This window comes from Macadamia integrifolia, unplaced genomic scaffold (assembly GCF_013358625.1).
Source record: "Macadamia integrifolia cultivar HAES 741 unplaced genomic scaffold, SCU_Mint_v3 scaffold22, whole genome shotgun sequence".
Taxonomy (NCBI): domain Eukaryota; kingdom Viridiplantae; phylum Streptophyta; class Magnoliopsida; order Proteales; family Proteaceae; genus Macadamia; species Macadamia integrifolia.
The window spans coordinates 300,633-326,166 of record NW_024868566.1 but is presented as its reverse complement, the minus strand read 5'-3'; the positions used below and the strand labels follow the sequence as shown (position 1 = coordinate 326,166).

The window sequence follows — 25,534 nt, the reverse complement described above, 5'->3', positions numbered from 1 at the left end:
CCGCTTACTAGTTTGAAATCCCATTCCCCGTTGTTTTCAAAAGTGTGAGAATTGAGAAAGCTTGATCTTGTGACAATCAAACTGGAATAACCAGGATCAGATGAGAAGAAGATAAGAGAAGAGAAGAAGAAGGAGAGAAAAAGAGAAGAATAGAACCAAGTGGGAAGAAAATAACCTCACAGTTAGACAGAATCCTCAACTGTGAGTAATAAGATATATTAATAATGAATAAAAGAAAAAATTAAAGTATGCCCCTGGTCTATAAACCAATACAATTAAAGTATACCCCTGGTCAATAAGCCAGAACATACAATGGTCTATAAATCAATACAACTAAGTCAGTACACCCAAAGTAGAAGTAAACGAATCTAAACACTCCCTCTCAAGCTGGAGCATATATATATATATGTATATATAATATATCTCCTAGAGCTTGGAACAACAAGAACCATGGTACATGATCTCTGTGAAATGTCAGAAAATATCTCAGTTTCGCCATCCCCCAAGTCGAAACTAACATCAAAACAGAAATACTATAGGGTTTGACTGAAATTTCAGCATCTTGCTGAAATGTCTGTCCGATATTTCATTTTGGATTTTTTTTTTTTTTTAAATGTTACAAGCCACTTACTTTAAATACCTTAACAGAACTGGGTTGAAATTTTCACCCAATCTCGGCTGTCTCATCTGGTTTCCTCTATTTATGAATAATATTTTCTCCCTCTTTTGACCAAATCTTACCTAAATATGTTTGGAAGAAAAGGAATTGTTGCTTAACAAGAAGATTTGGAGGAGATTTGTGGCTAAAGAGTCTAGGACTCTGGGGTGGGCATACTGTTTTTTATCCTCTTGTATTGTACTGTTGTTTACTCTGATATATGTGACTCTTTGTAACAATTTGTTAACAGAAAAACTAGGGTAGAATTCTTGAGTGACCAAAGAGGTCAGTCAACCCCAAGGGGGTAGCCGAGTTGGCAAGGGACCTTAACCTTAGGAAGCGTGTGGTTCTGAGTTCGACTTCTCTTACCTCCTCGGGGCTACTAACACGGGGTGTTTAGTGTTCTTCACTACTTTTAGTGAAAGTTGAATGGCTCTCATTCAACTTCGGTGTGACCCGGTCCATGCGGCTGTGGGGCCATACCCATGGGACTAGTTAGGCCGAAGGCTTGGATAACCGTAATAAAAAAAAAAAAAAAAATAAATGGGTCAGTCAAGCCTTTATTTATAATAGAGCAAAGAAAGCCAAAATTACAAGCATCCCCCCTTCTAGCTGACTCTCATTATTAGAGTAGCTCGGAGGGGCAAAGCCTAATAATGCCCTTACGGCACATATTTCAACATTCCCCTGCAAGTTGGCGCATAGATGTCACACATGCCCAACTTGACTAAACAAGAATGAAACAATTTCCCTACTAATCCCTTAGTGAACACATTGGCTGACTAATCACCAGACTTCACAAAGGGAACACAAATCAATCTTGCATCCAAATTCTCTTTAATGAAATGTCTGTCAATCTCCACGTGTTCGGTAAGGTTATGTTCTAGGTTGTGAGCAATACTGATAGCAGCCTTGTTATCACAGTAGAGCATCATGGGGAGACGAATAAGAACACCAATATCATCCAATATTGTGGGTAACCACAGCAACTCTCCGATCTCTTGTGCCATGGAATGAAAATTTGCTTCAATACTGGATCTAGCCACCACATTCTGCTTCCTGCTGCGCCAAGTGACAAGGTTTGCATCCAAGAAGGTTCAATAACCCAAGATGGATTTTCATCAGGAGATCCAGTCAAATCAGCATTTGTATAGGCTAACTCTGGGATGATCATGAGGGGATAATGGGATCCCTTTTCCTGGTGCTGACTTTAAGTAATAGGAAGAATCAACCCCAAAAAGGGAAGAATAAAAAATCTTAGGGTAGGGAAAGTAATCCAATTGCTAACTTGTAAGGTTTTAGGGTTTATATCGTGGAGGTAAGGAGGTTAGCAACTAGATTCATAAGAATCACCTCATTAGTGCTGACATGTGAGGGATTTAGAGTGACAAAGGAGTGAAGAAGGTGGAGGATGGTTTGATGGAGGCTTGCGATATAGAGAGGGAAGAGAGGAGGGAGGCTGAAAATTTAGATCAGAATCTTAGGCTTTGATATTATGTTAACAGAAAAACTAGGGTAGAATGGTTGAATGACCGAAGAGGTCAGTTAATCCTTTATTTATAATAGAGTAAAGAAAGACAAAATTACAAGTATGCCCCCTCCTAGCCAACAACAACAACAACAACAACAAAGCCTTATCCGAGCTTAATAGGGTTGGACACATGGATCCAAGCAAATACTAAATATATTAACAATGTAGGGCGCAGCTAAAGGGTGTCCGCTACTTGGAACATAGCCCTCCAATCGTCTCTATTTGCGGCCATACTCGAGACAGGGCCTAATTTGTGCATGTATTTCCTCACTACCTCTTCTATGGTCATTTTTGATTTTCCTCTAGCTCTTTTGGATCCTTCTATATAGATTATGTCACTTTTTACTGGTGCATCTAATGGCTTCCATTGAACATAGCCTTGCCATCTCAAACGACTTTCTCAAAGCTTATCATGAATTGGGGCAACTCCTAAGTCCACTTTAATACGTTTATTCCTTACCTTATCCCTCCCAGTTTTCCCACACGTTCATTTTAACATTTTTATTTCTGTTACACATAGTTTATCAATATAACGCTTCTTAACTGCCCAACATTCTGCCCCATACATAAGAGCTGGTCGCAAAACTATGAACTATCCGATAGGATTTTCCTTTTAAGTTTTACCGGGACTCGTCGGTCACACAAAACTCCGGACGCACCCCTCCACTTCTTCCGTTCCACTTTAATTTTGTATGATACATCATCCTCTATATCTCCTTTATTAATAATAGAGTGACTGGGAGGGGGAATCCCAATTATAGTTGTCACGGCGTCAAATCGATCCAAGGCGGTGGAGGGGTGGCTAATCGATTTGGCTATGAATCGCCCATTATGGCGTTGCCAGGGTGGTCAAATTACCCATGTGTCATTTTTTATTTTTCCTATTTTCTAAAGTTATTTAGTATGCTACTTTTTTATTTTCCCTATTTTCTAAAGTTATTTAGCATGCTACAAGCCTATAATATATACCCTATAACATATAAAATCAACATTAAGCAATATTAGATATCAAAAATCAACATAGCCTTATCAAAATCACCCTGCATTTTACAAAAAATTGACCGCCTAGTGAATCAGGCGTGACCTGGAGTCCATGGCGGTGCCATGGCGACGCCTATCAGCCAATGTCGACTGCCATTTGTGAGTCACGTAAATCGTAGCACTGCCATAAACTTCTTTTTCAGCCAGGACGCCAAATCGCCGCCTTGGCGTCGCCTGACAACTATGATCCCAATAATGCCCCTACGACACATATTTCAACACAATTACTAATAAACTATTTATGATGCCTGATTTATGAAATGGTGTATAATTTGATGTATTATAATTCCTAATGTTTATTTAATTTGTGGTCAAATGAGATTAGAGGTGAGTATCGATTCCTCTCCTCTATATGTGTTCATTTACATTAGGAAAATGAAATTACAAGTCTGCTCCTCATCTAACGTATCCTACACATAAAGATTATCCTTATTACATTTACTATAATACTCGCACAATATGTACATCCAACACTCCCTCTGAAGCTGGGGAATAAACGTCATACATGCCCAACTTAGTCAATAGGGTATATAACTGCAGTGAGTTGATTCCTTTTGTAAACACATCAGCTAGCTTATTCCTAGTCTTCACAAAGGGAGTGCAAATGCAACCGGAGTCATGTTTTCGTTAATGAAGTGACAATCGGGTTATGAGCTAATGGTAGACTTATCATAGTGCAACCACATGGGACCCTCTGCCTCAGACCCCGTATCTTGGACTATTTTATTCAACCATAAGATTTCGTAGAATCCATGTGTCATGGCTCTAAATTCTGCCTTTACACTTAATATAGCCACCAGAGATTCCTTCTTACTTGTCTAGGTAACCAGGTTTCCACCTACAAAGGTGTCGTATCTTAAAGTAGACTTTTCTGTTCATAGCTTGCCCAATCAGCATTTGTGTACCCCTCAATTTTCATATTATCATGTCTAGAGAATACAATACATTGCATCTAAATGCCTACTCTTGGGTGCATGCGGGAATTGACTTACTACAACAACATACATCACATCCGGACTCTGTTATTTCCCTACATCCACTAGAGGATGTCCACTATCATCAATTAGTATATGATTCTGATCAATTGGTGAATCGGTCGTTTACTACCTGTTGCTGCCGAGAATCTGTGGAAGGTTGAGCGTCGATCCTGCACAAGCATAGAAGGCAGAGGCCCGGAGGTGGCTCTGGGATTAGTCTTCCGACGCCCAAGTCAGAAACCCGTGCAACCGTGTTTTTAGCTGAGTAATGCCGTGAATGTGTGTACTTACCTGGTTCTGTCTTTCGGGTTTCTTCTTATAGGATTATCCCTTGTAGAATCCTACTAGGATACGTTTTTTCTCCTCTGAAGAGATTGAGAGGTTTGTTGGAGGACTCCTTACACGTTCCACGATTCCTTAGGGAATGAAGTCCAATTATGACTCTATCACTGAGGAGAAGTTTGGGTTTCTCCACCACTTGGTTATCCGAAGCTGTGGTGTAGATACGTGGCGAGGTGCCACGTGTCCATATCTGATTGGGCGGTTTAGTTTGTGCGTATCAGAAGCCCCCTTATTGCGACTGAGAAGCCCTTCCAGTGGGAGTAACAACGCCCTCTTTTTTTCCGTTTTAACGCCCTTTGGCCTTTCTGTTCGGCTTCGGCCTTCGTCCTGATCGAGAGAGGTCCCTTCGGTTCGGTCTGCTCAGTTTTGGCCTGAGCTCCCAACCGAGGTACAGACCTTTGGTCAGGTATGCTCGGCCTTGGCTTGAGCCCCGAGGGAGGGACCTTCGGTCAGGTCTGCTAGACCTTGGCCTGAGCCCCAACCGAATGAGGGACCTTTAGTCAGGTTCGCTCGGCCTTGGCTTGAGCCCCAACCGAAGGAGGGACCTTTGGTCAGGTCTGCTCGGCCTTGGCCTGAGCCCCCAACTGAGGGTAAGGAGCCGAGGACGAGTGCCTTGCTCGTGTGTCTCGCTCGAGTGGACCTCGGGAATCCCAACTAATGATGTGTCCTGTCATTAATGAGCTAGGGGAGTCGGACCGTTGCACCTTTGTCTACAAATAGTGCCCCTTCTCATTTTGGCACCTTCTTATTTTTTAGACCCTTCGTCCTTCGGTTATTCCTTTCTTTTCTTTCATCTTCGGTTCTAGCAAGTGCTTTCAGAAGTAAGTCTTTATGTCCAACTCTTTAGGTAGTGGTCCCTTGTTTTCCGAGAGGACTGTCTAGGCACCGCAGTCCAGGACGTATCCGAGGGATGTCCTCAGATTCGTCCTCTAAGTCCACTTCGTCTTGTGCCTCATCCACTGCGACACTTCGGGAATTCGTTAGTAGTCTGAGTGGTGAAAATATCTGGGAGGGGGTTGAGCAGCCCCGCGAGGTTCCTCCGACCCCTGGGCATGACGGCTCCGACCGAGATGGCCCTGAATGCCGCCGAGGACAAAGCAACCCCGCAGACCGATGCTCCATGAAACTTTCCCTTGTTCTTTTTTGATGTAATTTCTTTTCGGCCTTTGGGCCTTGCTATGTAACAGGGGCCTTTGGCCTACCTTCCTATACTTGCCCTCATAGTGTATTTTCTCTTTTTCCTTATTCGCAATCCCAATGACTGATTCTAGATCCGAAGGATTGCCAAGTTATGTCTTTGGCCCGATGGCAGGGGCGTGAAGGCCGAAGCTTCTTTATAAGTAAATTTTTCTAAGTGCAATATTACCCTTTAGCTTTAGCCGCAAAAGCTTTCGTCTTGTCCGAAGGTTGAGAGGTACTTGTTGTGTTGACAGCCTTTTCCCTCTTTTTTACGGCTTTGGATGAACCCTTCGGCTATCTCTAAGCTTGCGAACGAAGGGAATTTCCAGTGTAGGTGTGACTTCGGCCAGGTCTGCTTGGCCTTGGCCAGAGCTCCCAGCTAAGGGAGGGTCCTTCAGTCAGGTCTTTTCGGCCTTGTCCTGAGCCCCTAATCGAGGGAGGACTCCTCAATCAGGTCTGCTAGGATTTGGCCTGAGCTCCCAGCCGAGGGAGAGCCCTTCGGCCAGGTCTGCTTGGCTTCAGCCTGTGCTCCCAGCCGAGGGGATGTTTTTTAGTAGTAGCCATTATCCAGAATCAATTGCCTTGAATCAGCTTTGTTTTTTTATAAAATATCCTCCGCAATGTCCGGGGATGAGAAACTGCAAATTGAGAGTGCTTAAAAAGCAACAAATACTAAGAATTCAAAAATTAAAAAAATAACCGTAAGTAAATATGCATGCTTCTACTACTGGTAGAATTTCCTTAGGTTCTTCGAGTTCCATGACTGGGGTACCCTTTCTCCCCCCGTAGTCTCCAGGTGATAGGAGCTTGATCGTGTTATCCTGGTGACTCTGTAAGGTCATTTCCAATTGGGAGCTAACTTCGCTTGATGCTTTGGGTCCAACACCTTTGCCCTTCTTAGGACGAGGTCTCCCATTTTGAACTCGTTTCTTCGGACTTTGGAATTGTAATGCCTTGCCACCTTTTGTTGGTAAGCTACGATCCTCTCCTGCGAGTCCTCTCGTACTTCATATAGGAGGTCTAGGTTGGCCCGAAGTCCCTCATTATTTTTGCCTTCGTCATAGTACTGAATTCGGTGGGTCATAACATCGATCTCTACTGGGAGTACAGCTTCTGTGCCATAGGTTAAATTGAAGGGTGTTTCTCCGATGGTTAACCTTTCAATTGTTCGGTAAGCTCAGAGGATGCTGTGTAGTTCGTCTACCCATAGTCCCTTGGCATTATCCAATCTTTCTTTATTCCTTGGAGCAATGTATGATTCGTTACCTCTATCAGTCCATTGGTTGAGGGATAACCAACTGATGTCTTTCTGGGATCAATGCCGAGGGCTTCACAAAACGAGCTAAAAGTTGGATTGGCAAACTGGGTTCCGTTGTCTGTCACTATCATTTTGGGGATCCTGAATCGATAAATCACCACCCTTTCGAAGAAGTCTCGTACATTCTTTTCTGTTATTGTGGCCAGTGCTTCGGCCTCTTACCATTTAGTGAAGTAGTTTACTGTCACCACAACAAATTTTCTTTGCCTCGTAGACAATGGGAATGGCCCCAGGATGTCCATTCCCCACATGGCGGATGGTATGGGACTTGATAGGGTCGAAAGCTCAGTGGTATGTTGTTGAGGGATGGGGGCGAACATTTGGCACTTCACACATTTCTTGACGAATTCCTCGGCATCTTTTCTCTTGGTTGGCCAGAATAGGCCTTGCCGTAACACCTTATGGGCCAAGGCCCGTGCCCCCAGATGTTGACCGCATATCCCCTCGTATACCTCTTTGAGAGCAATCTCAGCATTTATAGAGTCCAGGCATTTTAGATATGGTGTGGTGAAACCTCTCTTGTATAGTGCTGACTTTCCTTGCCTCGTCCCTATCCTGCGGGAGCACTCCCTTCAAGTACTTTACTATGGGATCCATCCAGTTGGGACCGTTCTCATCAATGGGCAATACTTCCTTGGGGACTCTTGGTACTTGGTTGAGTTAATACCTCAAAGTATACCGAACGCCCTAGTTCCATGAAGTCTGATGTTGCTAATTGCAACAGTGCATCTGCATTAGCATTTTTGCCCGTGGTACCTGTTTTACCTTGAATTCTCTGAAGGCTGCCACTTTTTCTAGCACCTTCTTCAAGTATTCCGCCATCCTTTGTTCCTTCGCTTCATAGTCACCATTCACTTGCCGTACTACAAGCTACGAGTCACTGTGTGCCACCAGCTCTTGTACCATCAAAGCTTATGCCAGATTAATTCTGACTATCAGCGCTTCGTATTCGACTTCATTGTTGGAAGAGCTAAAAGTCGAACCGCAAGGCGTATTCGATCTTGAATCCTTCGGGACTAATTAGTATGATTCCTGCCCCACTTCCCATCCTGTTAGATGCTCCATCCACATACAGTACCCAAGCCTTGTCTGTCAAAGCCTCTGCCGGCTCTTGCGATTCATCTGGGAATGTTGTCTCGGCTATGAAGTCTGTCAGGGCCTGTGCTTTTATCGCCGTTCTTGGTTTGTATTGGATGTCAAATTCCCTTAACTCTATGGCCCAGTTTACCAACCTGCCAGACATATTTGGCTTTCGCAGTATCTTCTTCAGGGGTTGATCCCTAAGCACACGTATCGTGTGCGATTGGAAATAGGGTCTTAGCTTCCTTGCCGCAATCACGAGGGCTTATGCCACATTCTCCATCTTTCTGTACCTTAGTTCTGCATCTAGCAAGGTTTGGTTGACATAGTATATCGGCCGTTATTGTCTTTCCTTTTCTTTAAGTAGTACCGCGCTTACTGCCATGATCGATACAGCTAGGTATAGCTGCAAAGTATCCACAGTGTTTGGCTTTGTTAGCAGGGGGTGTCGCTAGGTATTCCTTCAGCTGTTCGAAGGACTTCTCGCACTCCTCTGTCCACTCGAGCCTCTTAGATTCTTTCAGAGTTTTGAAAAAAGGGAGGCACTTATCAGCTGATTGAGACATGAACCAACCCAAGGCTGCAATTCTTCCTGTTAGCTCCTGGATGTTAGGAAACATGTCCACACTCCTTACTATATTTTGGTGTTAACAAACAAACATACATCTTTAACTTGGTTTGATAAAATGTGATTAGCTTGAAGAAAGGGTAATTAGTTTGAAGAAACACTTAGAAGGGTCGAATCAAGACATCAAGGTTTGAATTCATATAGACATGGCCTTAAAGCTTAAAGACATTCAAGATCCAAGATGATAAAGACATTCAAGACCGAAGATGAAGACATCAAGACTCAAGATGATGAAGACATCAAGACCCAAGATGAAGACCATAGGATAGAGAATATATTTTGTAATCTGTACGCACATTGAATATGCACGCACCTCATGCATCATACTAGAATGACCTTAGGTGGTAGAATACTCTAGCAAATCTCTGTGAAAATAGATTGACCTGACTTAAGGGCATTTTGGGTAACCTTGAGTTAATATCAGGAAATGGACCTTGTGTAAATGTTGTAGGAAATCGAGTCACGATTCCAACACAACTAGTTTCGGATTAATCCGAGGTTGGACCAAAAAAGTTATGGTCAAAACATCGTCGATAGGTTAGTATGACAAAATTCTGACATAACCGAATCTGTCAAGCGGCGGTCGACCGGATAGAAGTACCGGTCGATCAGAACTGTCCGAGACCAAAGCCGGTCGACCGGTAGAAAGTCTCGGTTGATCGGTGCCTACCTGGAAAAGCTCTAACGGCTAGTTTTATACCTCAACGGCTCTTTCCGGTCGATCGGCTACCAATGGCGGTCGACCGGTGGTTCCAGAATACGACCGTTAGAGCCTGATTTCCTGCCTAAAATGCTTCACTAAGCTCATCTATAAATACCTTAGTTGCTCTTAATTAAATAAGAATTAAGAAATAGCATTAAGAGCATTATTTTGAGTATTCAAGAGTCATTAAGATTATTCTATCCTACGTAAGTTGTTCGATTACTTTAATCCCAACAAAAGGCTCAAGTCTCAATCAAGTCCTCCACTCTCTCTTGTGCAAGTCAACGCCATAAGAGAGGACTTTACAAAAGGTGCATCATTCATCTCTCATTCTTATCATTTACACCACACTTGAGGTATTCCTCTTATTCCACTACTTCATATTTATTTCTGTTTTTACAATTCTAGACTGTACTTAGGATTGTAAGGATTCTCTTATCCTAAAAAGAGGAAGGTGTCTCTCTACCTCCAAAAGAAATTGTAAATGTGCCTCTCTGCCTGTAAAGGGGATTTGTAAGGATACTCTTATCCGTGAAAAAGATTGTAAAGGTTGTTCTTCCCTACCTACGGTACTGAAAGGGAGATCTTGTGGAATACCTTACAAGAGGATTCTTGCAGGGAGTGGACTAGACTCGGATTGAGTCGAACCACTATAAATCTTGTGTTGTGTGATTGTGCCTATTTTAATTTACAATCACACTTGGGACCTATACATCGAAAAGAGTTAAAATTTCCACTAGTGTAACCTATTCACCCCCTCTAGGTTTTTTCAATTGGTATCAGGGTGGGAGCTCAATTTATTTAAGACTATATTGTCTTAAAAGTGAGTAAAAGACCATGGCCACATTCCAAGGACCACCAGAAGGCATAAACGCCTCGAGACCCCCTTACTTTAATGAAGAGAACTTTTCCTTCTGGAAGTGCAGATTCAAAAACTTTGTATGTGGTCACAACATTCTTATATGGAGAGCCATAGAGAATGGACTATACACCATCACCAAAATAGTTGATGGAAAGACAGTACCAAAAGATGAAAGGGATTGGACAGCTGAAGACATCACTCTCATCCAGTACAACTTCCATGCAATCACGTTCCTTCAGTGTGCCCTCAACGAACAAGAGTTCAACCGAGTCATAGCATGTGATACAGCTAAAGAGATTTGGGATATGCTTCTTGTCACACATGAAGGTACAGCAGAGGTAAAGGAAAGAAAGGTAGACTAACTTGTTTCTGATTACGAATCCTTCTTTATGAAAGAAAATGAGTCAATAACTTCTATGTTTACAAGATTTACTGACATTGTGAATAGTCTCAAAAGTTTAGGCAAAACTTATACTAACACTGAAGAAGTCAGGAAAATCTTAAGATCCTTGCCTGCAGCTTGGAGACCCAAGAAAACAGCAATAGAAGAAGCTAAAGACTTGACGAAAATCTCTTTGGACTACTTGCTTGGATCCCTACAAACTCATGAAGTAGAGTTGAACGCCGACAAACCAAATCCTGAGAACAAAAAAGAGAACCATAGCTCTAAAGTCAACTCAAACTATCGAAGAAGTAAGCGATGATGAAGAAGATGAAGAATTCGATATGGAAAAAGAAATTTCACTCATCACGAGGAAGTTCAACAAGTTCCTCAAAAAGAAAGGAAGATTTCAACACAAGAACAAATCATACAGAGACAAATCCTTTGGGGAAAAAGGTAAATCTAAAATTAAACCCTAGGAAATCTCTTCTAAAGATATAGTCTGTTTTAAGTGTAGAAAGCCTGGGCACTTCAGAACCAAATGCCCACATAAACCAAAGAAGAAGGCTTATGCAGCCACATGGGACTCAAGTGATGAAGAGGAGAAAAGTGAATTTGGAGAAGAAGTCACCAACCTTGCCTTGATGGCTATCGGAGATGAAGAACATGAGGTATGTCAAACTCAACTTGAATCCTTAATAAGAGACTCTAATGTGGAGGTTCAAGAAGCCTTCGAGGCCTTGTATGAAGAAAGTATCAAATTAGAGTCTGATAAGAATGAACTTGAAAAAGAGGTTGACGCACTAAATAAGAGAGTGGATGCACTAACCTCAAAGGTGAGTGAACTGGAGGAAGAAAACTTCAAGTTGAACTCCTCCCTTTGCACCTTCACCTAAGGGCAAAGGAACCTTGACAATCTTCTTGGATCTCAAAGGAAAGGTCCAAATCAAAGAGAAGGACTGGGTTACAATGGACAAAATCCATCTAGAAGTGAGAATCCAATAAGGGGTGACCAAAGAAACCAACCATCCACCTCTTACATTAAATGTAGTTTTTGCAAAAAGATAGGACATTCCATAAACCGGTGTCACTCTAAGAAAAGGAAGAAACCCAATTCTCAAACTGAGAGACCAGGAGTTAGCCATACCTACTACTACATGCCCCTAAGAAGGCAATATAGGTCTCAAGAAGACTCTAGGCCTATGCCTAGGTATAGAAAATCCTAACTTCAAAGAGAATACTCTATTGAGAGGCCCCAAAGACAATACCAAGGGTATGAGAACTACCCTTGGGAGACTTATAGACCACAAGGGAAATACTAAGACCAAGGATCCTATAGATTTCAAAGATACTATACTCCTCAAAGATCAAATGGATCTTATGAACATCAGAGGACCCAAAGAAACCCAAAGTCATCCCAAAGGCAGAACCAAAGACCTAAAAGGTACAAAACCATTTGGGTTCCAGTAGGAAAGTTTGACACTAACAATAATGGACCCATGAGATTATGGGGACCAATGTACGATTAAATTTCTGTTATAGGTTTGCTTGAAGAATAAGGTGGAAGCTGAATGGGTCATCGACAGTGGATGCTCCAAACGCATGACATCCAACAAGAACCTATTCTCAAGCTTATGGGACTACGACGGAGGATGGGTCTCCTTTGGAGATGACAGCAAAGGAAAAATTGCTGGTATTGGAAAAATAAGACTTGGAGGTATTTCAATCTCAAATGTTTACTTTGTGAAAAATCTGAATTATAATCTCCTAAGTGTGAGTCAGTTATGTAGCATTGGATACAAAGTAGAATTTAATGTCTCCCATTGTTGCATTAAAGATGCAAATGATAATCCAATACTAAAAGGGTTTAGGAAAAACAATATCTATGTTTGTATGCTTGACGAATCAAGTTCCTTGAATGCATGCTTGGTTTCTAACCATAGTGAGTCATCATTATGGCGTAGAAGACTTGGACATGTAAATGTCAAGTTGATTCAAACCATTGCATCCAAGGATCTTGTGAGGAACTTCCCTAAAATCAAGTATGAAATAGACAATTTTTGTGATGCTTGTCAAAAAGGCAAACAAAACCAAGGTCTCCCACAAGTCGAAGAATATTGTCTCTTCCTCTAGACCATTGGAACTACTTCATTTAGACTTATTTGGACCTATCAATATATCTAGTATGAGTGGTAAAAATTATACCTTTGTAATCGTTGGTGACTACTCTAGATACACTTGGACTGTTATTCTAAAAAACAAAAATGATGCCTTCGATGAATTTGCAACTCTATGTAATAGACTGCAAAATCAGAAAGGGTATACTGTAACCTCTGTGAGGAGTGACCATGGAGGAGAATTTGACAATAGAAGTCAATTTGTGACTTATATTACAACAAGCAGGGTATTGACCATAACTTCTCTGCTCCTAGAATGCCTCAATCTAATGGGGTGGTTGAAAGGAAAAACAGGTCATTACAAGAGACGGCTCGGACTATGCTCAATGAGTATTCATTGCCTAAGTACTTTTGGGCTAAAGCTGTAAATACAGTTTGTTATGTACTGAATAGGATAATTCTCAGACCTTTACTTTCTAAGACACCTTATGAACTGTACTTTGGTAAAATGCCAAAAGTAGACTACTTTAGAGTTTTTGGGTGTAAATGTTTCATCTTAAACACCAAAAACTATCTTGGAAAATTTGATGCGAAATCTAATGAAGGAATATTCTCAAGGATATTCACTCAACAGTAGGGCATATAGAGTTTTTAATAAAAAGTCATTAATGGTTGAAGAATCTATAAATGTACGATTTGATGAATCATTGCCTAATGACTTAAACAAATCTCCTATTGATGATGATGATGATACCATGTTTGATGAGCTTAAGAACAAAGTTAATGATATTTTTCTTGATGATTCAAATGATGTTGCCATCGAAAAAATAGAAACACTTCCTAAGGAAGTCATCCTGCATAGGAATCATCCCTTAGAAAACATTATAGGGGATCTAGATGGAGAAATCCAAACTAGATCTAAAACCCGAGAGGTATGCAATCACACTGCATTTATCTCAAGGATCGAACCCAAGAACATAGAAGAAGCACTAAAAGATAGTGATTGGATTATCGCTATGCAAGAGGAGCTTCACTAGTTTGAAAGAAGCAAGGTATGAGAACTTGTCCCAAGACCTGACCACCACACCATCATTGGTGCTAAGTGGGTCTTTCGCAATAAACTGGATGAAGATGAAAACATAGTGAGAAACAAAGCGAGACTAGTAGCCAAAGGATATAATCAGCAAGAGGGAATAGATTATGATGAAACCTATGCACCAGTAGCAAAGTTAGAGTCCATTAGAATGCTGCTAGCTTTTGCATGCCATAAGGACTTCAAACTATATCAAATGGATGTCAAAAGTGGCTTCTTGAATGGATACATTCAAGAATAGGTTTATGTAGCTCAACCCCTTGGTTTTGAAGACCCTAAGTTTCCAAACCATGTCTATAAACTTGAGAAAGCCCTGTATGGCCTCAAACAAGATCCTAGAGCTTGGTATGAGAGATTAGCCACTTTCTTGATAGAAAGTGGCTTCTCAAGGGGAGGATTGACACAACCCTGCTCGTGAAGAACTTGAAGAATGACATACTCATTGTTCAAATCTATGTAGATGATATCATCTTTGGCTCAACCAACGAGAGAATGTGTACTGATTTCAGTAGCAAGATGAGCAATGAATTTGAAATGAGTATGATGGGAGAGATAAATTTCTTCCTTGGACTTCAAATAAAACAAACTAATAATGGAATTTTCATAAACCAAAGCAAGTACACCAAGGAGCTGCTAAAGAAATTTGACATTAACAGTAAAAAATCTTCAGACACTCCAATGAGCTCATCCTTGAAACTAATCAAGGATGAAGATGGCATTTCTGAGGATGTAACTAGATATAGAGGCATGATTAGGAGCCTTCTATATCTAAGGGCAAGTAGACCTGACATCATGTACAGTGTATGTGCATGTGCTCGGTTTCAAGCTGATCCTAAGAAATCTCACTTCACAGCTGTGAAAAGAATTTTTAAATATTTGAAAAGCACTTGTGATGTTAGGTTATGGTACCCCAAAAACCAACCCCTTGACTTAGTCAGCTTTTCAGATGCTGACTTTGCGGGTTGCTATATCGACAAAAAAAGTACCAGTGGTACTTGTCACTTTCTCGGATCTTGCTTTGTCTCTTGGTTTAGCAAGAAACAAAACTCCGTTGCTCTATCTACCACCGAAGCCGAATATGTTGCAGCTGGTAGATGTTGTGCCCAAATCCTTTAGATGAAGAAAACTCTCCAAGACCTTGGAGTGAGTTTCGAATCTTGCCCAATCATGTGCAACAATAGCAGTGCCAAAAACTTGAGTAAAAATCCCATTTTACACTCAAGGGCAAAGCACATTGATATTCGACATCACTTTCTGCGAGACACCATTCAAAATGGCGATGTTTCTTTAGAATACATTAAAAACGAGAAAGAACTCACAGATATATTCACTAAACCACTAGGTGAAGAGCGTTTTAGCTTCCTAAGGAAGGTGCTTGGAATTTGCAACCTGTTTGGTTGAATAAATAAGCATTCCTTCATGAATACTTATTCCAAAAGCCTAGACTTGAAAAACCCCTTCAAAATTCATAATTTTCTAGGTTTTCAAGCATTTCTGGAATTTTCCAGTCGATCGCCTAAAATCTTTCGGTCGACCACCTCTGATCAAAAGGATTACCAGTCGACCGCCACCATCTGCCGGTCGACTGGCGCCGCCGAAAACTCGATTCCGAACTCTTTGAAAATCGATTTTTTTGACCCATTTTGTCTCATTTTAAAAACCCCTTTTAGCCTAAAACCCTATTCGACTATTCCTCTCCTAAGACCCTAGCTTAGAAATCATTTCTAACCTAGATCTCTCAAGATCCTTTCTCTTCCTTCTCAAAAACCCTTACCTCTCTTCTCTCTTATGCCCTTCATCATCATGGACTCTCACCGCCCACATAGAGCCAAGAAGACGGTCGCTCAGAAGGGAAAATGGAAGGCCTCTAACAAAGATATCTGGTTCTCCTCCTCTATTGCTCAAGAATCATGGGATATCTACATCTCTCGACACATAGAGCAAGGTAGAACCATCAATTTCGACTCTTTGTATGACATCAAAGACCTATTTGATGCTCTGGGATGGGGCAACATTCTCAAACTAGGGTTCAACTGTTGTCCCCACCTAGTCAAAATGTTCTTTTGCAACCTTTCTCTGGTGAAGGTGACAACCTTCTTGTCCATTCCTACGTTAAGGGAGTTCCTATAGATATAGACATTCTGATATTAGAAGAAATCTTAGACATCTCTGTGGCAGGGGAACTTAAATACTACCAACCCAAGACCTATATAGAACAATTCATGGATGTTGACTGTGTGTACTCTAGCATCATGAAGGAATATGCTAATACTCACAAGATTAAGGCTAAGGAACTCACCGATATAGGGAGGATTGTAAATCTCATCATCTCCTACAACATCCTACCAAAGAGTGGTCATAGAGATGAAGTCTCACCATTCCATGCTTATCTCACTTACTGTGTTTGCAAGACTGTGAGCATCAATCTTCTTTACATTCTGCTCAAAACCATGATTATCCATGGTGACAGACTTCAAAAGGGAAATCTTCCCTATGGAAGGATGATTTATCAAATCCTAGACCACTTTTATGTGGATTTTTTTGGTGAATCATTTGAACCTTTTCCTCAAGAGATCAATCTTTCCACTATTCGCAAGATGCACCTCCTTCCCAAGACGACCACTGCCTCCAAAAAGACTGATGCTGGACCCAGCCAGCCACAGCAACAAGGAAGTGATGATACGTCAGCCTATGCAACCGTTGCCGATCTTCAGAAGGTTGGGAACATCATCCTTGCCCAATTGGTAAAGATGGAAAGAAAGCAGAATGAGATTCTCAAGCTCCTACGTGGAGACGAGGAAGATGAAGATGACGGAGAAGAAGAAGAAGAAGAGGAGGACGCAAAGGATGAGGATGCAGAGGATTAGGAGTCCTTACTCCTTTTATATGATGTTACTTTATCGTTAAACTCTTATTCTGTTTTATCTTGTGGAACTTAGTCTTTCCTGTTACTTTTTGAAATACTCTAAGATACATTGTTTAACTTTTTTTTGGCACATGCTCAGGGGGAGCACTTTAATATCTTGTGCAGCCTTGATTCCCTTTTTGTTGTTGACATAAGGGGGAGAAACATCTATCTTTACAGTATCTGTCTTTGTTTATTCTAGAAATGACAAGTATCTATCTTTATTTTTTTTTCTGGCACTGAATTAAAATATCCTATTGAACTTTACACTGTGTTACTATCATTTCCTGTATTTGATTATATTGTCCGTATTTGTTTGTCATCACCAAAAAGGGGGAGATTGTTAGGAAACATATCCACACTCCTTACTATATTTTGGTGTTAACAAACAAACATACGTCTTTAACTTGGTTTGATAAAATGTGATTAGCTTGAAGAAAGGGTAATTAGTTTGAAGAAACACTTAGAAGGGTCGAATCAAGACATTAAGGTTTGAATTCATATAGACATGGCCTTAAAGCTTAAAGACATTCAAGATCCAAGATGATAAAGACATTCAAGACCGAAGATGAAGACATCAAGACCCAAGATGAAGACCATAGGATAGAGAATATATTTTGTAATCTGTACACACATTACATATGCACGCACCTCATGCATCATACTAGAATGACCTTAGGTGGAAGAGTACTCTAGCAAATCTCTGTGAAAACAGATTGACCTGACTTAGGGGCATTTTAGGTAACCTTAAAGTTAATATCAGGAAATGGACCTTGTGTAAATGTTGTAGGAAATCGAGTCACGATTCCAACACAACTAGTTTCGGATTAATCCGAGGTCGGACAAAAAAAGTTATGGTCAAAACATCGTCGACAGGTCAGTATGACAAAATGCTAACATAACCGAATCTGTCAAGTTAGCGGTCGACCGGATAGAAGTACCGATCGACCGGATAGACATACAGATCGACCGGATAGACATACCGGTCGACCGGTAGAAAGTCCCAGTCGACCGATGCCTCCTTGGGAAAGCTCTAACGGCTAGTTTTATACCTCAACGGCTCTTTCCGGTCAACCGGCTACCAATAGCGGTCGACCGGTGGTTCCAGAATACGACCGTTAGAGCCTGATTTCCTGCCTAAAATACTTCACTAAACTCACCTATAAATACCCCAGTTGCTCTTAATTAAATAAGAATTAAGAAATAGCATTAAGAGCATTATTGTGAGCATTCAAGAGTCATTAAGATTATTCTATCGTACTTGAGTTGTTCGATTACTCTAATCCCAAAAAAAGGCTCAAGTCTCAATCAAGTCATCCACTCTCTCCTGTGCAAGTCAAAGCCATAAGAGAGGACTTTACAAAAGGTGCATCATTCATCTCTCATTCATATCATTTGCATCACACTTGAGGTATTCCTTTTATTCCACTACTCCATATTTATTTCTGTTTTTACAATTCTAGACTGTACTTAGGATTGTAAGGATTCTCTTATCCTAAAAAGAGGAAGGTGTCTCTCTACCTCCAAAAGAGATTGTAAATGTGCCTCTCTGCCTATAAAGGGGATTTGTAAGGATACTCTTATCCGTGAAAAAGATTGTAAAGGTTTTTTTTCCCTACCTGCCATACTAAAAGGGAGATCTAGTGGAATACCTTATAAGAGGATTCTTGTAGGGAGTGGACTAGACTCGGATTGAGTCAAACCACTATAAATCTTGTGTTGTGTGATTGTGCCTATTTTTATTCTGCATCGTTTTTAATTTGCAATCACACTTGGGACCTATATGTCGAAAAGAGTTAAAATTTTCACTAGTGTAACCTATTCACCCCCCTCTAGGTTATTTCACTGGACTTGCTTCACACTCTACGGGGACTTCATCTCTCTGATGGCCTGTATTTTTATGGGGTTGGCTTCAATTCCCCTTTCCGAGACGATGAAGTTGAGAAACTTTCCTGATGTTACTCCGAATGCACGCTTCGTTGGGTTCAGCTTCATGCTGTGTTCTCTCAGTTCTTGGAATTCTCGCTCTAGGTCCTGGATATGATGTTTTGCCTTCAAGTATTTCACGAGCATGTCATCCACGTACACTTCCATAGTCTTACCAATCATTTCCTTAAAGATTTTGTTCACTAACCTTTGGTAAGTGGCTCCCATGTGTTTTAGCCCGAAGGGCATTACTTCATAACAATACAGTCCCCCTTCGGTTGTGAAGGATGTCTTTGGGACGTCAGCCTCACACATCTTGATTTGATTGTACCCTGAGTACTCATCCATGAAGCTTAAAAGGGCTGTGAATTCTTCATTCGGGTCTAAGCGTCTGATCGTAATTTCTCCTACTGGAAACGTTTCATGTAGTCGTAGCAATTCTCCCTCATATTGCTTGACATTGGTCAAGTTCAATGTGGTCTTTTGAAGGGGTTGACTACTGGAGAACCCTTTCATGAAGATGTGGCTCAATTCACTGAAGCTATGGATTGATTTCGGCAACAATCGATTATAGCACAATATCATAGCAACTCTGAAAGTTATGGGGAGTGCCCGACATATGATACTTTTTGACACCCGATGGAACTGCATTGCAACCTTGAACCCCTCTAGGTGGTCGACTAGGTCTCCTGTCCCATCATAAGTGTCGTATTTAGGGAGGCGAAACCCGACGGGGAGCGGATCCCTCATGACTTCATCAGCTAAAGCCGTGTCATTGGTGAGGTCTGGCTCACACGTGCCTACCTGGTTGTCTGCTACTTTTCGGATCTCGTCTTTTAAATCTAGGACCATCTGCTTCAATCCTTGTTCCTTAGACCTCTGATCGACCCCCTGGCATGGTTCTTTATTTCTCTGACCATCTCTTTAACGTGGCACTTCATGCCTAGCTCCCGTGGCGCGTCGTGCCTCTCTCTTTGGGGGTAGGGCTTTCCCCTGCCACACGATTTCGAGGATTCCGGCCAGATCTCATCGATTCCGAACTGCTATGGTCTTCGTCTCGAACTCGTTCCGCCTGAACGTTGGAGTCTCTCGCCATTCCGTTTGTCCTCTGAGTGCCAACCTTGGAGACTTCCTTCATCGTTTTAGCCATCCGGTCGTATTTCTCCTAGAGGGCATCGAACTGCTCCTTGATCACATATTCTTGCACCCTAGGAGGGGATGGGGGATCACCGTCCCTACACACCGAATTTTTGGCCGAACACTGGTCCCTCACAAGAGCTTCTCGGCTGTTGTTCACTCATTCTTCGCCAGTATCCGCCGAGGGTGGTAGAGGTTCTGAAGGCTCCCCTACTTTCATATTTCTACCTGGCGTTGCTTTTGTTTTCTTGCGATTGTAGGTTTTCCCACTATTACTCTGTCGTTCTCACAGACAATGCCAATCTGTTGCTGCAGAGAATCTGTGGAAGGTTGAGCGTTGATCCTGCACAAGCACAGAAGGTAGAGGCCTAGAGGTGGCTTCGGGATTAGTCCTCTGACGCCCAAGTCAAAAACCCGTGCAACAGTGTTTTCAGGAGAGTAATGGCGTGAATGTGTGTACTTACCTGGTTCTGTCTTCTAGGTTTCTTATAAGATTATCCCTTGTAGAATCCTACTAGGATACGTCCTTCCTCCCTTGAAGGGATTGAGAGGTTTGTTGGAGGACTCCTTGCACGTTCCACAAGTCCTCAGGGAATGGAGTCCTATTATGACTATTACTGAGGAGAAGTTTGGGTTTCTCCACCACTTGGCTATCCGAAGCTATGGTGTAGATACGTGGCGAGGTGCCACGTGTCCATGTCCGATTCGGCAATATAGTTTGTGCGTATCACTACCCAACATTCTAGTCTTCTGCAGAAGTTCCAACAAAACCTCTTTGACAGATGTTACTGCCTTTTTTTTTTACCTTGATGCTTCAATTTCCAAGAAGTATTTCAAGGGATGTAGGTCTTTAATCTCAAACTGTTGGGCTAAGTAAGGTTTAAGCCTCTTTTTTTTTCTCTCTGTCATTCCCAATTGCTACATCATCCACATAGACAATTTAAGGTATAATGTTACAATCACCTTAATGGATGAATATTGTATGATCAACTTGACTTTGAATGTATCCATTCTTTACTGTAGCCTGTTTAAACCACTCAAACCAAACCTTTGGAGACTGTTTAAGCCGTAGAGGGCTTTCATAAGGTGCCACACTTTACTTGTAGTTGTAGGACACTTGAGGCCAGGCTTTAATAAGGTGCCACACTTTACCTTTAGTGGTAGGACACTTGAGGCCAAGGGGAATTTGTATATATACTTCCTCTACCAAGGCCCCATGGAGAAATGCATTTTTCAAACCCATCTGATATAGTGGCTAATCCCAGTTGGCACCCACTGATAAAATAACTCTTATCTAGTTGTGTTTAGTCACTGGAGCAAATGTTTTATAATATTCAATCTCATATACTTGACTACATCCCTTGGTTACCAACCTAGCCTTATCTTTTTCAATGGTTCCATTTGGTCAATACTTGATTGAGTAGACCCATCCACAACCTATTGGCATTCTTCCTTTTGGATGATCAACAAAATCCCAGGTACAATTCTTCTCAATAGCCCTCATCTGCTATGTCCTCTGAGTGCATACTTGTAACTTGTACCTGTTTCACTTATAATAAATAAAGAGGGCTTCCAGAGTAGACAAATTCATTCCCCATAACAATCATGATCTTCTCCAAAGCTGATCCTCTCTCCACCTCCACCATTATGGATTCCCTTCGATCCTTCGAAAACCTCTCTAGTCTCAGCATCAATCTTCTCAAATCCAACCTCTTCCTTTCTGGAGTCTCCCCTGACATTCAAGATCACCTGCTTGGCATTACCGGATTCTCCTTGGGGTCCCTGCCTATCAAATACTTAGGACTCCCTCTCATCTCCTCTAAGCTCTCCTCCCATCATTGCTCCCCCTTGTTGGACAACCTGAGGAAGAAGCTCCAGCTCTAGAAAGGTAAATTGCTCTCTTATGCTAGTCACCTTACCCTCATCCGTTCGGTTCTCCAATCCACGTACCTTTATTGGTTTGGTGTCTACTCCCTTCCTGCCACCACTATCAAAACCATTAGAGGAATCTTTGGTCCTTCCTTTAGAAAGGACGAATACCTCCAGGTTCCTACACCCTCTTAATTGGAGCAAGATCTACCTTCCCAAAGCCGAAGGGGGTCTTGGCATTTGGAAAATCCAAGATGTCAATATTGCGGGTATTCTCAAGCTCATTTGGAAAATCGTGTCCAAACATAAGAGCATCTAGGTTGACTAGATCCACTCTACCAACTTGAGTGGTCTCGATTCATCCAGACAGTTTTTGGATATGGAGGAAAATTCTCTCACCGTCCTCTGGCTCTCAATGCCATTTCCTTTTCCATTGGGAATGGCCAATCTACTTCATTATGGATGGACCCTTGGTACCCAGCTGGAATTCTAGCCTCCTTGGTTTCCCCTAGAACTATTTACGCCTCTGGTATTCCCAAGTGGGCCACTGTGTCCAGCATCTTGTCCCCCCTTGGCTGGTCTCCTCCTCCCTCTTCTCTCCCCCTTCTTAACCTCTGGTCCTCCCTCCCTTCTCTTCCTCAAGGACACTAAGGTAGGGACGACAAATGCATCTAGGTCCACTCATCCAATGGGTTGTTTTCTTCTGCCTTGGCTTGGTTTTTTGTTCGTCCCTCTGGTCTTGTGGTTCCTTGGCGTAACCTTTTTTGGTTCAAAGGTCACATTCCCCTCCACAGTTTTACTCTTTGGAGATGTCTCTCCAGATGTCTTCCCACCCAGGCTTTCCTTTCTCACCGCCATATCCCTATCTCCCCCTCCTGCTGTCTTTGTCCCCATGACTCTGAGGATATCCCTCACCTCTTCTTCTCTTGTCCCTTTTCCCTCGCCATATGGAAATTGGTCCTCTCCAAGTGTTGGCCTTCTTCGAGGCATGTTCTTCCTTTTGACAGAGAGTGGATTTGGATTGACATGACCTTCTCAGGATCCCATATCTGTGATACTATTGGGAAACTGGTTTCTTCAGCTACCATCAACCATATCTTGATGGAGCGCAACATCCGAAGATGGTCTTCCAACTCCCGATCCTTGGATAAGATTTGGAAAGCCATCTCCTTTGATGTTTCCTCCAAACTACAGTCCCTTCCTCACAGACCTGTGCCCAGTTCAGCCAGGAACAGCCATATCATTGCCTCTTGGAACCTTCACATTGACACCTTCCCCCATCCTTAGCCTCCCCCTCCCCTTTTGGAGCCTCACATTGTGCCTTCTCTTTTAGGTTAGCTAGGTTTTTCCTTCTTGCTGATCCGATTCTGGATCTTGTTTTGTTATAATTGTTTGGGTCTTGTTTGGCTAGCCATGGTCTAGACTTCCCTCCCCCTCTTGTATATTCTTCCTCTTGGTAATGAATTTATTTATTTATCCATAAAAATATAGCATCCTCAAAATGGCCCTAGAAATATGCCACTTGGCAGGTAAGTTGGATTTCATAATTAGTGGTCACATTTTCGACATCATGCATGATTGATGCGGCCTGTTTCAGTCTAGAATGATTGCACCATGTGGCACAATGAACAAGCCAATCTTGATCAAGATTGGATGGTTAGGGAAAAGATGCAATACATGATGGGCTATATGATTGATTTTGGCTTCAAACATTGATAGTTGGCCATTGCACTAGTTCACCATCTATCGAACTGTCAGAGTTGTCACATCATCACTCTAGTAATTTGATGGGTCAAAATAAACAACAGAAAATCTAATGGATGATTGAGATAGGCCACAAAATGTGATGTGTAGACTATCTAGAGGGTGCTTTATCTGATGGTTGAGTCTTCCTGATCAGCCTTCCTTGTGGATTAAAAAAGGTAGATTGTGTAGAGGAACCAAATGCAATTTTCTATTATATTGTTTGAATGATTACTTGAGAACATGGGTATCCTGGTCTGTCTTTGTTAACATGGTAAAATTTTTGACTAAAATTTTTCATTTTTAATATAGTTTGTTCAATTTTTCACAGTTTTCCTTCATTTGTCTTGGGCAAATATTATTGTAGTTGGTTTTTCCTTCTAGGAATTTTTTGTAAGTCTCTGAAAATTGGGATGTACTTTCTTTTGTTCTTTTTCACTGAATTATCTCAATATTAAAATTTTCTTGTCACATTGTTAAAAGAACTAAAACCTTTAAAAAAAAAAAAGTGTATCGGTGCATGAGGCTCCCACATGTGCAAGGTCCAGGTGGGGCGAGAACTACGCAGCCTTACCACGAGAATGTCGAGAGGCTGTTTCAACTGAATGTCTACCAGGTCACAATATTCGTACCTTGCCCTCCATAAATAGCAATATTGGCAAGCTCATCTAGAAACTCATTTGGGATGAAAATTTTATCACTGGGTAAACTATTAAAAAGTTAAGGTATTACTGCTTCTAGTGTTGATTTATAACCGACTGATAGAAGGAATGTTTATTAATTTATCTGATGCTGCCAAAGCTTATTAACTTCCTCTAAGAATATTAGTATTTGTCCAGGCAACAATGGATGTCATATCTCGATTTTTTCAGCTGGATTCTTGTGATATTCGTATAAACCATGGTGATTTATTGGAAGCAATGTGGACTTGGATAGGAATTGAGGCTGATCTTAGACACCGTGTGTCAGAGGTAAAGTGCAGAAATTTTTTTTTTTTTTTTTTTTTTTTTTTGCAGTTCTCATGATTGAGTGTGTTAGAATGGTCTGACATTTCTTTTTTTCAATGAAGGTTCTCTCTATCATGGGGTCTTTGCGTCCTCAGTCCCCAGAACGTAAATCAAAATGGGTTTTTGTACGGCGACAACTTTTGCAGGTTCGAAAGTTATGAATAAAAAACTTTTAATAATTAAATGTTACATGTTCCTAGATATTTGGGCTGATATTTATGTGTTAGGACTCCGAATTCTCTGTTGCTGTGGACCATATGATTTTGGCCTTCGGAGGATCTACAACATATGAACTTTTGACTTTTTTTCTGAATTCCAGACTTTTATTTGTCTGGTCCTGAGTTAAATTAACAAGTATGTCACTGGTGATAGAGTGGTTTCCTCAATTACGATTGATAGGCTTTGGAGTTCCCGACTATAGTTATTTGGTCACTCTTTTTATGAGATTATTGTGGCTGATTTGCAGGGGCATGCCTTTATTAATCATGTCTGGTGTTCAGCTTCTCTTCTGGAAGTGTCTAAATATACTTGGGTAGCAGCTCTTTATTAGTTTCTCACTTGGATAAGCTCCAATCTAGAAAATAGCTACGATTGTCCTGGAGTATTAGAATTGGAAGCCGCTATCCGAACCCGCCTGATCCCAAGCCCCCTAATAACCAAAAAATTGGATATTGTTTGTGTTAATGATTCAACATTTAATGCCTTTTTTCTGTTCAACTAATCTAAATGGTAGAAATGCAGCAACATGGCTCTCCCCCTTCAACCTCCCATGTCTGACATCCCACCGGTCGCTAGGGCCGTCGGAAACCCCTCCTTTACTACTGCCATCCATCGCCATCCTGCCCCCTCCACCAACCTTGCTACCCCTCCACCTCCTCCTCCACCGCCACCTCCCTCCTCTCACTCCGCTAGACCGTCTTGCTCTGATGTTCGATCATCTCCTCTCCCCCCCCCCCCCCCCCCACGTTGGTCATTCCCTCGTCTTTCTCCCTCCTTCCTTCAATAACTCTAAAGCCTTCACCCTTTGTCCCCCTGG

At 41.7% G+C, this 25,534-nt stretch overlaps 1 protein-coding gene across 10 annotated transcripts in view; it reads left to right on the top strand.

Moving 5' to 3' along the window:
- LOC122066027 (eIF-2-alpha kinase GCN2) overlaps positions 1–25,534 on the top strand; it is a 179,517-nt gene that overhangs the window by 93,875 nt on the left and 60,108 nt on the right. For all 10 annotated transcript variants that reach the window (XR_006136198.1, XR_006136197.1, XR_006136196.1 and 7 more), the window contains 2 exons: positions 24,331–24,462; positions 24,561–24,644. Coding sequence is in view for 6 of the 10 variants with exons in the window: in XM_042629852.1 (XP_042485786.1) it covers positions 24,331–24,462; positions 24,561–24,644 (216 nt within the window). In the remaining 4 variants the exon portion in view is untranslated. The remainder of the gene's footprint in view (positions 1–24,330; positions 24,463–24,560; positions 24,645–25,534) is intronic.